General features: G+C 52.5%; 2 protein-coding genes and 1 pseudogene across 4 annotated transcripts in view; 1 reads left to right on the plus strand and 2 right to left on the minus strand.

Moving 5' to 3' along the window:
- The window catches only part of LOC102088467 (EVI5-like protein), a 28802-nt gene extending 16218 nt beyond the window's left edge, over positions 1-12584 (minus strand). The window contains exons 1-10 of the mRNA XM_065043795.1: positions 12387-12584; positions 8854-9003; positions 6538-6727; positions 4777-5001; positions 4342-4416; positions 3982-4107; positions 2883-3026; positions 1483-1572; positions 406-503; positions 233-293 (exon numbers count right to left, since the gene is read on the minus strand). Of these exons, the coding sequence (XP_064899867.1) occupies positions 233-293; positions 406-503; positions 1483-1572; positions 2883-3026; positions 3982-4107; positions 4342-4416; positions 4777-5001; positions 6538-6727; positions 8854-8969 (1125 nt within the window). The 5' untranslated portion in view covers positions 8970-9003; positions 12387-12584. The remainder of the gene's footprint in view (positions 1-232; positions 294-405; positions 504-1482; positions 1573-2882; positions 3027-3981; positions 4108-4341; positions 4417-4776; positions 5002-6537; positions 6728-8853; positions 9004-12386) is intronic.
- On the minus strand, positions 9389-9507 carry LOC135576772 (5S ribosomal RNA; annotated as a pseudogene).
- A 3439-nt stretch (positions 12585-16023) lies between the features above and the next one.
- LOC102087605 (hepatic lectin) overlaps positions 16024-16622 on the plus strand; it is a 9149-nt gene continuing 8550 nt past the window's right edge. For all 3 annotated transcript variants that reach the window (XM_005513737.4, XM_021281167.2, XM_065043925.1), the window contains exon 1: positions 16024-16291. In XM_005513737.4, the coding sequence (XP_005513794.3) occupies positions 16234-16291 (58 nt within the window). In that variant the 5' untranslated portion in view covers positions 16024-16233. The remainder of the gene's footprint in view (positions 16292-16622) is intronic.

Here is a 16622-nt window from a genome sequence, read left to right on the forward strand (position 1 = left end):
ATGGGACAAAGTGGCCCCAGGACACCTTAGGTGGCCCCAGGATGGGACAAAGTGACCCCAGGATGGGACAAAGTGGCCCCAGACCAGCTCAGGTGGCCCCAGGGATGGACCAGGTGGCCCCAGGATGGGACAAAGTGGCCCCAGGACACCTTAGGTGGCCCCAGGATAGGACAAAGTGACCCCAGGATGGGACAAAGTGGCCCCAGAGATGGACCAGGTGGCCCTGAGTCACCTTGATCTCAATCTGCTCTTCCATCTCCTTGTTCTTGATGGCCGCGTACTCCTTCTCCAGCCTGCGGGGACATGGGGACACGGGCCGGGCTGGGACGCGTGCTGGGGACAGTCCCTGCGCCCCCGCGAGCCCCACGTGTCCCCCCCGTGCGCCCGGCGCGTCCCCCCTGTCACCTTTTCATCTTCTTGGCGTTGAACTTGACCTGCGAGGCCTTGAGGATGAGCTTGTCCGGGCAGCTGTCAAACTGGTGCGGAATCACCTTCTGGAAGAACTGCGGGGACATGGGGGAGACAATAAATGTGGCCCTGAGATCCAGGCCGGGCTGTAAACTGGGCCTAAAGTCAGGCCTGGGGGGTAAAACCAGCTCCAAAATAGGCTTTGGGGGGTAAAACTAGTTCCAGAGTGGGGTTGGTGGGTAAAACCAGCTTCAAAATGGGGTTTGGTGGGTAAAACCAGCTCTAAATAGGGGTTGGTGGGTAAAACCAGCTCCAAAATACGGGTTGATGGGTAAAACCAGCTCTAAATAGGGTTAATGGGTAAAACCAGCTCTAAATAGGGGTTGGTGGGCAAAACCAGCTCTGAATAGGGGTTGGTGGGTAAAACCAGCTCTAAATAGGGGTTGGTGGGTAAAACCAGCTCCAAAATAGGGGTTGGTGGGTAAAACCAGCTCTAAATAGGGTTAATGGGTAAAACCAGCTCTAAATAGGGGTTGGTGGGTAAAACCAGCTCCAAAATAGGGGTTGGTGGGTAAAATCAGCTCTAAATAGGGTTAATGGGTAAAACCAGCTCTAAATAGGGGTTGGTGGGTAAAACCAGCTCCAAAATACGGGTTGATGGGTAAAACCAGCTCTAAATAGGGTTAATGGGTAAAACCAGCTCTAAATAGGGGTTGGTGGGCAAAACCAGCTCTAAATAGGGGTTGGTGGGTAAAACCAGCTCTAAATAGGGGTTGGTGGTAAAACCAGCTCTAAATAGGGGTTGGTGGGTAAAAGCAGCCCCAAAATACAACTTATTCTGTCAACCAGCACCAAAATACAGCCCATACGTCCCCAGACATGCCCAGCTGGGAGAAACCAGCCCCAAAATACTAAATGTGGGGGGAAATCTGCCCCAAAACATGTCCCATTGGACAAACTGACCCCAAAATAAATCCTGTTGGACAAATTGACCCCCAAACACGTCCTGTTGGCCAAATCCACTCTAAGCCTCATCCCCGTAGACGGAGCCCAGCCCAAAGCACCGTTGCGTACCTGGGACATCCCCTCCATGTCCAGCTGGATGAGCTCGGCCTGGTTGAACTGCAGCAGAGCCAACCCTACGCGGAACACGATCTCCAGCCCCTGCCGGAAGGACCCAACGCTTGAGCCAATGGTTTAGCCAACACTTGACTCCAACGCTTGACTCCAATGCTTAACCCAACGATTGACCCAACTCTTGACCCAACTCTTGATCTCAACGCTTGACCCAATGCTTGATCCCAACCCTTGACCCGACCCTTGATCCCAATGCTTGACCCAATGTTTGACCCAACACTACACCCAATGTTTGACCCAACGCTTGAGCCAACGCTTGGGCCAATGCTTGATCCCAACACTTGATCCCAACCCTTGAGCCAACGCTTGATTCCAACGTTGATCCCAACGCTTGACCCCAATGCTTGATCCCAACGCTTGACCCCAATGCTTGATCCCAACACTTGACCCCAATGCTTGACCCAATGCTTGGACCCAACGCTTGATCCCAACACTGGACCCAATGCTTGACCCAACACTTGATCCCAAAGCTTGACCCAATGTTGATCCCAATGCTTGACTCAACGCTTGACCCAACGCTTCACCCAACGCTTGATCCCAATGCTTCACCCAATGCTTGATCCCAATGCTTGACCCAATACTTGATCCCAAAGCTTGACCCAATGTTGATCCCAATGCTTGACTCAACGCTTGACCCAATGCTTGACCCAACGCTTGACCCAACGCTTGATCCCAACGCTTGACCCAATGCTTGATCCCAATGCTTGACCCAACACTTGATCCCAAAGCTTGACCCAATGTTGATCCCAATGCTTGACTCAACGCTTGACCCAACGCTTCACCCAATGCTTGATCCCAACGCTTGACCCAACGCTTGATCCCAATGCTTGACCCAACACTTGATCCCAATGCTTGACTCCAACCCTTGACCCAACGCTTGATTCCAACGTTGATCCCAACGCTTGACCCCAATGCTTGATCCCAACGCTTGACCCCAACGCTTGACCCAATGCTTGGACCCAACACTTGATCCCAACACTGGACCCAATGCTTGACCCAACACTTGATCCCAAAGCTTGACCCAATGTTGATCCCAATGCTTGACTCAACGCTTGACCCAACGCTTGACCCAACGCTTGATCCCAACGCTTCACCCAATGCTTGATCCCAACGCTTCACCCAATGATTGATCCCAACGCTTGACCCAACGCTTGATCCCAACGCTTGATTCCAACCCTTGACCCAACCCTTGACCCCATGCTTGACTGAATCCTTGAGCCCAACACCATCACCTCAAGGTTTGGGGGGGTCTTCTCCCCCAAAACCATCCCGGTTGGCATGAGGAGAACGTTTTCGCACCCACAGGTGGTTTTCGTGGTCGGTCGCGGGCGCGTTACCTCGTACATGAAGATGTCGAAGACGCGCGTGGCCACGGGGAGCGGGAAGGTGGTGAGGAAGAGGGTGAGGAACCAGGAGGACGCGTACATGGAGGTGAGGAAGCTCTGTGAGCGGAAGTGGACGTTCAGCTCTGGCAGCTGTTCCTGGATGTGAAAAATGGGGGGAAATGAAGAGAAACGGCGAACGGGGGATGGGTTTAGGGGTTGCTTGTGGCTGGTGAGGTTGGGACTGGGCCACAAGGTTCCTCAGGGGGCTCCTGGAAGGTCCCCTGGTGGGGAGAGGGTTGTGGATGGTCCCCAAGTTCTCCCAGATGTCCCTCAGGGCACCTCCTGGATGGTGTCACATGGATGGTCCCTTTGGGTGACTCACAGGTGGGCCCAGGGTGTCACGGATGGTCCCTGAGGTACCTCATGGAGGTGCCGTGGGGGTCTTATGGATGTCCACGAGGTATCCTGGGGACATCCTGGACACCCTTGGGGTCTTACTGATGTCCCAAACATCCTCGGGGTCTCACTCATGTCCCCAGGTATCTTGGAGACATCCTTGAGGCCACATTAATGTCCCCAGGGCACCTTGGGGACACCCCTGGGCTCTCACTCGTGTCCCCACGTACACTGGGGACACCTCTGGGCTCTCACTAATGTCCCCAGGTACCTTGAGGACACCTCTGGGCTCTCACTAATGTCCCCAGGGTATCTTGGCGACATCCTTGAGGCCACATTAATGTTCCCAGGGTATCTTGGGGACACCCCTGGGCTCTCACTAACGTCCCCAGGTACCTTGAGGACACCTCTGGGCTCTCACTAATGTCCCCCCCAGGGTATCTTGGCGACATCCTTGAGGCCACATTAATGTCCCCAGGGTATCTTGGGGACACCCCTGGGCTCTCACTAATGTCCCCAGGTACCTTGGGGACACCCTTGGGCTCTCACTGACATCCCCCTCAATAAACCACACCTGGTCCCCAGATCCCTCCCTGATGTCCCCGGGATCGTGCTGCTGGACACGAGCTCTGCAGAGGAACCAATTCCTCCCAAGAGCTGTCACCTCCCTGTCCCTGTCCCTGTCACCTCCCTGGGGGCTCTGGGGGGTCCCCACCTGCAGCAGGTACTCGAACTGGTAGATGCAGAGCCCCAGCTCGGCCATGCTGGGTTTGAAGAGCTCCCGCAAGCGATACTCCTGCATCAGCCGCACGAACACGCAGAACGCCTCTTCCTCGGGCATCTGGAGACCCAAAACCACGTGAATTCCCCCCGAAAACTCCGCTGGAAGCTGTTGGGATGGGGGTGGGAACCATCCCAGGGCGAAGGGAAAGGTGAATGGGGGGTTTGATACCCACTAGGAGTAGGCGGGATGGTGGGAACGAGCACGTTTTGGCCCTGAGGATGGAGAAAAACGTCCCCGTTCCCCAACCCTGTGTCTCCAAAGGGTGCGAACCCCCCCGGGGTCATCACGAACCTGCATGAGCAGCAGCCCCACGATGAAGGCGCTGCCCTGGCAGTACCCGACCTCCCGGTCGACCAGCGAATAGGCCTGGAAGGGAGAAAACAATTCAAAATAAAGATAAATGTAAGGAGGGGGATTGGCTGGGCCACCAGTCCCATGTTCTGCGGGAAGAAACACCCATAAATGCATTTTTTGGGGGGCTGATGACACCTCCTGCAAGCACAACGTTGCAGGCCTTGAAATACTCAAATTATCTATTTCTTAATTCAAACGACAGGAAAAATGAGGTTTGGGATGGATGGGGAACAAGGTCCCTTCGTCAGGAAAGAATCAATGGTTCTGGGCACTTGCGGTAGAAACCGAACCCACTAAAAATCAATGAAAAAAGCCGAAGCGGCGTGTGGGTTTGCGGCCGCGACGGGTTGAGGTTTGGGAACGGGACGTGACCTTCATGACGTTGAAAAGAACCTCCTGGCCCAGGCTGTCCTGGCCCTTGAAGAACTCGTGCTCGGGGTAAGTGCGGGCGATGTCGCGCCGGATCAGCTTCTCGCAGGGCGACGACATCTTGAGCAGCTCGGAGTATTGGTTTTTGACGGGCATGTCGGTGGCGCTGCACAGCAGCTGCCACACGATGGCGCGGAAGTGGTGGGGGATCCCTTTGCGGATGAGCTCCTGCGGAGAAACGGGGTGAGAAACCCAAAAAACCCACGGGGTTTCGCAACGAGATGGAAGCTCTTTGTGGATGGGGGAACAACATCCCGTCCCGGTGTGCAGGTTTTTGCTTCCCCCTGGGGACACCCCCTGGGACACCCTTGTTGACACCACAGTGTCCCCCAGGTCTCGCTGTATCCCCGGTCACCAATTCCCCCCCACAACCCTCAAGTTTCCCCACCCTGTGGTGTCCCCAGCGCCCCCGAAGACCTCACAGTGTCCCCAGTGCTCCCCCGGTCCCTCCCAGTGACCCCCGGGTCCCCATCACCCCCCAGTCCCTTCTATTGTCCCTGTCCCCTCCATCCCCTGGTGACCCCCGGGTCCCCATCACCCCCAGTCCCTCCCATTGTCCCTGTCCCCCCTGGTCCCCATCACCCTCCATTATCCCCCTCCATGTCCCCCCCATCCCCCAGTCCCTGTTCCCCCAGGTCCCCATCACCCACCAGTCCCTCCCATTGTCCCTGTCCCCCTGGTCCCCATCGCTCTCCATTGTCCCCCTCTGTGTCCCCTCCATCCCCTGGTCCCTGTCCCCCCCCGTAACCCCTGGGTCCCCATCACCCCCCAGTCCCTCCCATTGTCCTTGTCCCTCCAGTCCCCATCACACTCCATCCTTGTCCCCCCCATCACCTGGTCCCTGTCCCCCTTGGGTCCCCATCACCCCCCAGTCCCTCCCATTGTCCTTGTCCCTCCAGTCCCCATCACACTCCATCCTTGTCCCCCCCATCACCCGGTCCCTGTCCCCTCCAGGTCCCTCCCATTGTCCCTGTCCCCCCTGGTCCCCATCACCCTCCACTGTCCCCCGCTGTGTCCCCTTCATCTCCTGGTCCCTGGCCCCCACAGTGACCCCCGGGTCCTCATCACCCCCCAGTCCCTCCCATTGTCCTTGTCCCCCCGAGTCCCCATCACCCCCCATCCTCGTCCCCCCACTGTGTCCCCCCCACCCCCTGGTCCCTGTCCCCACTGTCCCCATCATCCCCTGTCTTTGTTCCTCCACCATGTCCCCTCCATCCCCCGCTGACCCCTGTGTCCCCATCACCCTCCCAACCCCTCCCATTGTCCTTGTCCCCACTGTCCCCATCACCCCCCATCCTCGTCCCCCCACTGTGTCCCCCCCACCCCCTGGTCCCTGTCCCCACTGTCCCCATCATCCCCTGTCTTTGTTCCCCCACCATGTCCCCTCCATCCCCCGCTGACCCCTGTGTCCCCATCACCCTCCCAATCCCTCCCATTGTCCTTGTCCCCCCGAGTCCCCATCACCCCCCATCCTCGTCCCCCCACTGTGTCCCCCCCACCCCCTGGTCCCTGTCCCCACTGTCCCCATCATCCCCTGTCTTTGTTCCCCCACCATGTCCCCTCCATCCCCCGCTGACCCCTGTGTCCCCATCACCCTCCCAACCCCTCCCATTGTCCTTGTCCCCACTGTCCCCATCACCCCCCATCCCCACCGTCCCCACCCGGCTTAAAACATGCTGGGAAAAGCTGAATTTTGGGCCTTACTTTAAGCAGCTTTTCCTTCTTCTTGCGCCACTCGTCCCACTCGTTGACGACGCGGCCCCAGAGGATCCAGGTGTCCTCCTCCAGGTGGCCGAGGTTGGATGAGGCCGAGGAGCTGGACACCAGCGAGGAGCCGCTGTTGCGGCGCGAGCCGTTCACCGACCGCATCGACTTGGAGTCGGCCTCCAGCAGCCTGCGGAGAAACCCACCCAAAAATGGACATATTGCCCCAAAACTGGCCCCAAAGAGGAGATACTGCTCCAGAACCCACCCAAAAATGGACATATTGCCCCAAAACTGGTCCCAAAGAGGAGATACTGCTCCAGAATCCACCCAAAAATGGACATATTGCCCCAAAACTGGCCCCAAAGAGGAGATACTGCTCCAGAACCCACCCAAAAATGGACATATTGCCCCAAAACTGGCCCCAAAGAGGAGATACTGCTCCAGAACCCACCCAAAAATGGACATATTGCCCCAAAACTGGCCCCAAAGAGGAGATACTGCTCCAGAACCCACCCAAAAATGGACATATTGCCCCAAAACTGGTCCCAAAGAGGAGATACTGCTCCAAAACTGGCCTAAAAGCAGAGATATTGCCCCAAAAGCAGAGATATTGCCCCAAAACTGGCCCCAAAGAGGAGATACTGCTCCAGAACCCACCCAAAAATGGACATATTGCCCCAAAACTGGTCCCAAAGAGGAGATACTGCTCCAGAACCCACCCCAAAATGGACATATTGCCCCAAAACTGGCCCCAAAGAGGAGATACTGCTCCAGAACCCACCCAAAAATGGACATATTGCCCCAAAACTGGCCCCAAAGAGGAGATACTGCTCCAAAACTGGCCCAAAAGCAGAGATATTGCCCCAAACTGGCCCCAAAGAGGAGATACTGCTCCAGAACCCACCCAAAAATGGACATATTGCCCCAAAAGCAGAGATATTGCCCCAAAACTGGCCCCAAAGAGGAGATACTGCTCCAGAACTGGCCTAAAAGCAGAGATATTGCCCCAAAAGCAGAGATATTGCCCCAAAACTGGCCCCAAAGAGGAGATACTGCTCCAGAACCCACCCAAAAATGGACATATTGCCCCAAAACTGGCCCCAAAGAGGAGATACTGCTCCAGAACCCACCCAAAAATGGACATATTGCCCCAAAACTGGCCCCAAAGAGGAGATACTGCTCCAGAACCCACCCAAAAATGGACATATTGCCCCAAAACTGGCCCCAAAGAGGAGATACTGCTCCAGAACCCACCCAAAAATGGACATATTGCCCCAAAACTGGCCCCAAAGAGGAGATACTGCTCCAGAACCCACCCAAAAATGGACATATGCCCCAAAACTGCCCCAAAGAGGAGATACTGCCCAAACCTCCCAAAAGACATATTGCCCCAAAACTGGCCCCAAAGAGGATATGCAACTGCCCCAAGAGACTGAGGAGATGTTGCCCCAAAACTAGAGATATTCCCCCAAAACAGCCCCTAAAAAAGGAGATATTAACCCAAAATAGCCCCTAGAATAAGAGATATTCATCCAAAATAGCCCCTAGAAAAGGAGATATTAACCCAAAATAGCCCCAAATGAGATCTTCCCCAAAAATGGCACAAAACTAGAGATATTTCCCCAAAACAGTCCCTAGAAAAGGAGATATTAACCCAAATAGCCCCTAGAAAAGGAGATATTCAACCAAAATAGCCCCTAGAAAAGGAGATATTAACCCAAAATAGCCCCAAACGAGGAGATCTTCCCCCAAATATGGAACCGAACAAGGAGATCTTCCCCCAAAACTGGCCCAAGAGAGGAGATGTTGCCCCAAAACTGGCCCCAAAGATGAGATGTTGCCCCAAAACTGGCCCAGAACCAGAGATATTCCCCCAAAATAGCCCCTAGAAAAGGAGATATTCATCCAAAATAGCCCCAAATGAGGAGATCTTCCCCCAAAACTGGCCCAAAAGACGAGATATTGCCCCAAACCCAGAGATATTCCCCCAAAACAGCCCCTAGAAAAGGAGATATTAATCTAAAATAGCCCCAAATGAGGAGATCTTGCCCCAAAACTGGCCCAAAAGACGAGATATTGCCCCAAAACCAGAGATACTCCCCCATATATTTATATAGATATTGTACGCATGATTTATTTGATATTCAAGATATATTTTAATATTCTACACATTTTAATATTTCTATTATTTCTATTTTTTGTCACTTATTTTTCCCAATATTTTCGCCATTTTCCCCCCGGTGGCACCGGCTCCTTTGATTTTTAAGTGAAATATCTTTTAAAAAGTCCAACAAACCCCCCCAAATCTCGCACCGGTTCTGCTCCTCCAGTTTGGCCAGTAGCTCCAGTTCATCGGGACTCAGGTTTTCCGAGTCGGACGTCGGACCCGAGGGGACGGACGAGTCGGGGCTGGCGGCCGGAGACGCCATGGTGGGGCCGAATGTGGCGATTTTGGGGCTTCACCTGTGATAAAAACACAACATTTTGTTAAAAATCACGTTGAAAAAGCAACATTTTAGTCAATGGGATTGAAAATAGGACTTGGCTGAGATATTCGCTGAATTCCATGCAAAAATTCAGGAGCTGTCGCTCTCCAAACGCAACAGTGGTGTCATCTGCGTGGCTGCACTGGGCTATCTCAATGGTTCCCTGTCCTTGAACTGAGGGGCCACAACTGGACACACTATTCCAGATGTGACACACTATTCCAGATGTGACACACTATTCCAGGTGTGGCCTCCCCAGGGCAGAGCAGAGGGGCAGGAGAACCTCTCTGACCCACTGACCACCCCCTTCTAACCCCCCCAGGTCCCATTGGCTTCCTGGCCACAAGGGCCAGTGCTGGCTCAGCCCACAGCACCCGCTATTCCCAGCTGGTCTCCCATCCAAGCACTGACCGGGCCCGACCCTGCTTAGCTTCCCAGAGCAGACGGGATGGGGCGTTCTCAGGGTGCTATGGCTATGGATATTATATATATGTATATATATATGTTCCCCAAGTATATCCTGATAGTATCTGAACTAAAGGGCAGAGCAGAGGGGCAGGAGAACCTCTCTGACCTACCGACCACCCCCTTCTAATGCCCCCCAGGTACCATTGGTCTCCCATCCAAGCACTAACCAGGCCCGACCCTGCTTAGCTTCCCAGATCAGACGAGATGGGGCGTTCTCAGGGTGCTATGACTGTATATATTATGTATATATATATGTTCCCCAAGTATATCCTGATAGTATCTGAATTAAACCCTTCTTTCAAGGGCAAGCAGAGGGGCAGGAGAACCTCTCTGACCTACCAACCACCCCCTTCTAATCCCACCCCAGGTCCCATTGGTCTCCCATCCAAGCACTGACCAGGCCCGACCCTGCTTAGCTTCCCAGATCAGACAAGATGGGGTGTTCTCAGGGTGCTATGGCTGTATATATTACATATATATATATATATATATATGTATATGTTTTCCAAGTATATCCTGATGATATTTGAACTAAAGGGCAGAGCAGAGGAGCAGGAGAACCTCTCTGACCTACCGACCACCCCCTTCTAACCCCCCCATGTACCACTGGTCTCCCATCCAAGCACTGACCGGGCCCGACCCTGCTTAGCTTCCCAGATCAGATGAGATGGGGCGTTCTCAGGGTGCTATGGTTGTATGTATTATATATATATACGTACATGTTCCCCAAGTATACCCTGATAGTATCTGAACTAAACCCTTTTCATGCTCATCCTGCTGTCCCCAGGACCCCCAGCTCCCTTTTCACCGCTCTCCAACAGGTCGTTCCCAACTTACACTGGAACCTGGGGTTGTTCTGCCCAGTTACAACACTCTACACTTGTTCTATTTCATTCAATTTCTTCCCTGGGGGGGTTCAGCCTGGACAACAGGAGCCCGAGGGGGGAACATCATGCTCTCCTTGGGGCTCTAAATGGTGCCAGAATCACCTCAGGGATCAAAATGGCGCCAAAATCACCTCAGGATCAAAATGGCGCCAGAATCACCTCAGGATCAAAATGGCGCCAGAATCACCTCAGGGATCAAAATGGCGCCAGAATCACCTCAGGGATCAAAATGGCGCCAGAATCACCTCAGGGATCAAAATGGCGGCTGTTCCAACCTTAATGATTCCATGATCTGAATTAAATTCATTAAATCGTTGCATTAAAGTAGACACAAAACCGGAATTTAGCCCAATGGAGCCTCATTTTGGGGCCAGAATGGGGAAGAGAGAACCAACAAAACCCACTTGGTTTGGTTTTGGGGGCGACAGATTTGCCCAATTTGTTGCGTTTGAACCAAAAATCTATGGTTTTAACTGGTTTTTTTTTGGGGGGGAAAGAGCAAAATGAGAGAAGAAAAAGGAAGAGGAGCCGGGTGAGCGAAATGGGGGAAATTCCGGCCATTTTGGTTAATATTTTATTTCCAAAAGTGGTAAAATTTAACAGAGTGGGTTTGGTGGGAAAACGGGCTGAATGGTTAACACATTATTAAGCGGGAAATTTTATAAAAGTGGGCAAAAAAAGCCTTAATTTTATTTAATTTGGCCCAATCTGGTGGTGGCTGCGTGTCCAGGTGAGTCGTTAATTTAAATTAATTCAATTAATTTTGAAAATAATACATTTTTTGTAATAATTAGTATTTCCCTGCAAGGCTTTGCTGGTTGATCCTGCCCCAAAACGCCGGTTTAATCATTAAAAATAAGAGTTTTGCTGCAAAATTGGAAGTTATTGGTTAAATAGAGGCCATGGCACAAACTATTCGGGTTCAAGAAGCGGCAAAAATGGCCTGAAATGGCTTTTTTTGAGGAAAAATACATGGATTTTGGGGGTGAAATGACCCAAAATGCCACTCGGGTGGTGATTTTTTGATGGAAAAGCAGCAAAAAAAGGGGGAAAATGGTGAAGAGAGGGAGGATTTTTGGGGAATAAAACCCTGGAATTGGCCAAAATCACGGCATTTGAAGCTAAAATTGGCGGGGGGGGGGCACAAAGGGTGTGGGAATGGGGATGGGGGGAGGTTTTGGGGGCATTTTAACCAAAATCTCCGTGTTTTTAAGGGAAAAAGACATGAGGGCAACACCCTCTTTGCACACAGGTTGTAATGGGGGGGAGGAAAGGGGGGAAACCCCCCAAAATCAGCCTCTAGAGTGGGGGTGCACCCCTAATGTCACCCCTATGGGGGACACACACCTCCCCAATGTCACCCCTATTGGGGGGGGGGGGGAACACCCCCAATGTGCCCCCCAATAGCCCCTAATTCCCCCCCTTGGGGGACACACACCCCTAATTACCCCCCCCCCAATTAGTGGGGTGACCCTATTTACTCCCTCAGCTTTTGGGGGACACACACACCCCCCCTTAATTACCCCCCTCCCCCAATTAGTGGGGGGGGACACCCCCAATTACCCCCCAGTGTTGGGTGTGGGGGGGTTACCCCCATAGTGAGGAAGGAAATACCCCCCTTCCCCCCCTCCCCCATATGGGGGGGACCCCAAAAGCACCCTCAGGTGGGGGGAGGGAACCCCAATCCCCCCCCTATAGATTTGGGGAGGAGGGTATTTACCCCAAATTACCCCCCACAGCCTATGGGGGGGGAGTCAGCCCATAGACACCCCTTCTTTATAGCTTAAGGGAGGGGTTTGCCCCATTCCCCCCCCGCAAAGAGGGGTCACCCCCAATCACCCCCTCATCCCGGGGAAGGGGGTGACTCCCAGGTTCATTAGCGGGGTTTTTAGGCCTAATTACCCCCCCCAGAGGGTTAATTACCCCCCCAAGGAGGGGGGGCACCCCCATTCCTGAGGGCAGAACCCCCCCCAGGGGGCGGGGCGCCCCTCCCGGCCCCTCCTACCTGCGAGACGCTGCCATAGCGACCACCGGCTGCCTCCGAGGGGGGGGCCCGCGGCTTCTCCCGGCCGCCACCGCCGCTGGGAGCCGAGCGGGAGCCGCGGCCGCCGCGGGCCCCGCCGCTGCCATGGGGGGACCCACCGCCGCCGCCGCCGCCCCGACACCGACTGACAGCGATTGACAGGCGGCCCCGCCCCGCAGCCAATCACCGCGCGGTTTCCGCGCCTCCGCCCGCCCTCCCGCGGCGCCTCCGCCAATCGACGCGGCCCACCCGGGGACGAGCCGCCGCTGTCAACGGCGCCTTGCTGAGCAGCGAGCCAATGGGGTGGCTAACCGGGGGGTGATGGGCAAGCCGACCTTCCAATGAGATTCAAGGAGATGCTTCCACTGGGGGGGTGGGCAGCGTGCTGCTGAGAGGCGAATGGCAGGCGCAGGGGGGATGATGGATAGGTGGAGTGACCAATCAGCTGCCACATCTCGCTGGAGTGGCACCTGGATGACAGGAGAGGACAACAAGCCCCCCCCTTTCAGCCGCAGGGTTTGGATTTGATTGACAGAAGAATTCACCAATCGCTGGCGCAGGAGAGGGTGAGGCAACCTATGGGAGCGCGGAGACCAGGAGGCGTTCACTCCTCCAGCACAGGTGGCTGATCCCCGGGGAGATTTGCGGCTCTTATTGGCTGGTGATGATGATAGGCAGTCGCCTCCACCTATGGGATGTCGAGTAGCTGATTGGGGGGTCCTGGGTGGCTTTTTTTAGAGCTTTAGGGCATTTTCAACCATTTCACTTTCAGTATTTAAAGAATAAAAACATATAAAACCCTAAAAAAGCTTAAAGACATAAAAACGTGGGAAGTTTAGTGGTGGGAGCCGCTGGTTTGGGGGGAAATCGAGCGATTTTGGGGGCGTTTGTTAACATTTTCCTTGTTCCTTGTGGGGTCACTTTTTGGGGGGAAATTGACCCATTTTGGGGTCATTTCTTAACAATTTGCTTGTTCCTTGCGGGGTCACTTTTTGGGGGTAAACTGAGCAATTTTGGGGGCGTTCATTAACATTTTCCTTGTTCCTTGCGGGGTCACTTTTTGGGGGAAAATTGACCAATTTTGGGATCACTTGTTAACAATTTGTTTGTTCTTTGCCGAGTCACTTTTTGGGGGAAAACTGAGTGATTTTGTGTTCATTCATGAACATTTTCCTTGTTCCTTGCGGGGTCACTTTTTGGGGACAAATTGGCCAGTTTTGGGGGCATTCATTAACAATCTATTTGTTCTTTGCCGACTCACTTTTTGGGGGAAAACTGAGTGATTTTGGGTGCATCCATTAACATTTTCCTTGTTCCTTGTGGGGTCACTTTTTGGGGGGAAATTGAGCAATTTTGGGGTCATTTGTTAACATTTTCCTTGTTCCTTGTGGGGTCACTTTTTGGGGGGAAACTGAGCGATTTTGGGGGTGTTCATTAACATTTTACTTGATCCTTGCAGGGTCACTTTTTGGGGGAAAACTGAGCGATTTTGGGTGCACTCATGAACATTTTCCTTGTTCCTTGTGGGGTCACTTTTTGGGGACAAATTGGCCAGTTTTGGGGGCATTCATTAACAATCTATTTGTTCTTTGCCGAGTCGCATTTTGGGGGGAAATTGAGCATTTTTGGGGGCGTTCATTAACATTTTCCTTGTTCCTTGTGGGGCCACTTTTTGGGGGGAAACTGAGCGATTTTGGGGGCGTTCATTAACGTTTTGCTTTTTCTTTGCCGAGTCACTTTTTGGGGGAAAATTGACCAATTTTGGGATCACTTGTTAACAATTTGTTTGTTCTTTGCTGAGCCACTTTTTGGGGGAAAACTGAGTGATTTTGTGTTCATTCATGAACATTTTCCTTGTTCCTTGCGGGGTCACTTTTTGGGGGCAAATTGGCCAGTTTTGGGAGCATTCATTAACAATCTATTTGTTCTTTGCCGAGTCGCTTTTTTGGGGGAAATTGAGCAATTTTGGGGTAATTTGTTAACATTTTCCTTGTTCCTTGTGGGGTCACCTTTTGGGGGGAAATTGAGCAATTTTGGGGGCGTCCATTAACATTTTACTTGTTCCTTGTGGGGCCACTTTTTGGGGGGAAATTGACCAATTTTGGGGTCATTTGTTAACAATTTGCTTGTTCCTTGGGGGGTCACTTTTTGGGGGGAAACTGAGCGATTTTGGGGGTGTTCATTAACATTTTACTTGTTCCTTGCAGGGTCACTTTTTGGGGGAAAACTGAGTGATTTTGGGTGCATCCATTAACATTTTCCTTGTTCCTTGCGGGGTCACTTTTTGGGGGGAAATTGAGCAATTTTGGGATCACCTGTTAACAATTTGTTTGTTCTTTGCTGAGTCACTTTTTGGGGGAAAACTGAGTGATTTTGGGTGCATCCATTAACATTTTCCTTGTTCCTCGCGGGGTCACTTTTTGGGGGGAAATTGAGCAATTTTGGGGTCATTTGTTAACATTTTCCTTGTTCCTTGTGGGGTCACTTTATGGGGGGAAACTGAGTGATTTTGGGGGCGTTCATTAACATTTTAGTTGCTCCTTGCAGGGTCACTTTTTGGGGGAAAACTGAGTGATTTTGTGTTCATCCATGAACATTTTCCTTGTTCCTTGCGGGGTCACTTTTTGGGGGCAAATTGGCCAGTTTTGGGAGCATTCATTAACAATCTATTTGTTCTTTGCTGAGTCGCATTTTGGGGGGAAATTGAGCATTTTTGGGGGCGTTCATGAACATTTTCCTTGTTCCTTGCGGGGTCACTTTTTCGGGGCAAATTGGCCAGTTTTGGGAGCATTCATTAACAATCTATTTGTTCTTTGCCGAGTCGCTTTTTTGGGGGAAATTGAGCAATTTTGGGGTAATTTGTTAACATTTTCCTTGTTCCTTGCGGGGTCACTTTTTTGGGGGAAATTGAGCAATTTTGGGGTCATTTGTTAACAATTTGCTTGTTCCTTGCGGGGTCACTTTTTGGGGGGAAACTGAGCGATTTTGGGGGCATTCATTAACGTTTTGCTTTTTCTTTGCCGAGTCACTTTTTGGGGGAAAATTGACCAATTTTGGGATCACTTGTTAACAATTTGTTTGTTCTTTGCCGAGTCACTTTTTGGGGGAAAACTGAGTGATTTTGTGTTCATTCATTAACATTTTCCTTGTTCCTTGCGGGGTCACTTTTTGGGGGGAAACTGAGCGATTTTGGGGGTGTTCATTAACATTTTAGTTGCTCCTTGCAGGGTCACTTTTTGGGGGAAAACTGAGTGATTTTGCGTGCATCCATTAACATTTTCCTTGTTCCTTGCGGGGTCACTTTTTGGGGGCAAATTGGCCAGTTTTGGGAGCATTCATTAACAATCTATTTGTTCTTTGCCGACTCACTTTTTGAGGGGAAACTAAGCAATTTTGGGGGTGTTTGTTAACTCGACGCATCACCACCTAATGAGAGCCGAACCCCAATGAACAACCAACCCCCTTAAATCACCGTTTTGCCCCCAAAACCAGCGCCGCCCTCACCTTTTTTCCCATGGTCCGCGCACCAAAACACCCCGAAAAAGGGAAGAGAAAGCGCCGAAGGGCGTTTTTGGGGCCGAACATGCAAATCGGCGACTCGCGGGCGCCGGAGCGCGGCGCCTGTTTTGCCGAATCGCGGCGGTTCCATTTGGGTGTCACCGGCACCACCGTCAACACCGATCCCTAAAAACCCCCGAATTGTCGCTCCGACCGCCTCTAAATCCCCCAATTCAGCGTTTCTCACCCCAAAACCGAACCCGCCGTGGGCGGATTGGCCGAAAACGGCGCGTTTTTGGGGTGAGCGCGGAGGAAGCCAAACGGCGGCGCTATGGAGACCTACGGCAACTGGTTGGGACCCCCCGGCAAGCGCCCGCTGAGGCAAACAGGTACGTTTTGGGGCAATTTAATGACATTTTGGGCCATTTGGGTGGATCGGTGTTGAGTCCCGGACTGGACTCTGCAGCCAATGGAACTGGATTCAGCCACTAGGCCTCAGTTCGCAAGGACAACACGCAACGTCCTCCCAATTTAAACCATAAGGAACAGCGATGACATCCTTGTGACGTCACACAAGCCTCCGTTTGCACCCAAAAAACCCAAAACCTCACGTTTTCACCCCGATTTCAGCTCTAAACTCCACATAGGGCCTTAAAAACCACCGGAACTTCCTCCCTGTGGTTTGACCAACGCGGTTTCGCTTTCCTCCCCATATCCCAA

This window comes from Columba livia, chromosome 30 (genome assembly GCF_036013475.1).
Source record: "Columba livia isolate bColLiv1 breed racing homer chromosome 30, bColLiv1.pat.W.v2, whole genome shotgun sequence".
Taxonomy (NCBI): Eukaryota; Metazoa; Chordata; class Aves; order Columbiformes; family Columbidae; genus Columba; species Columba livia.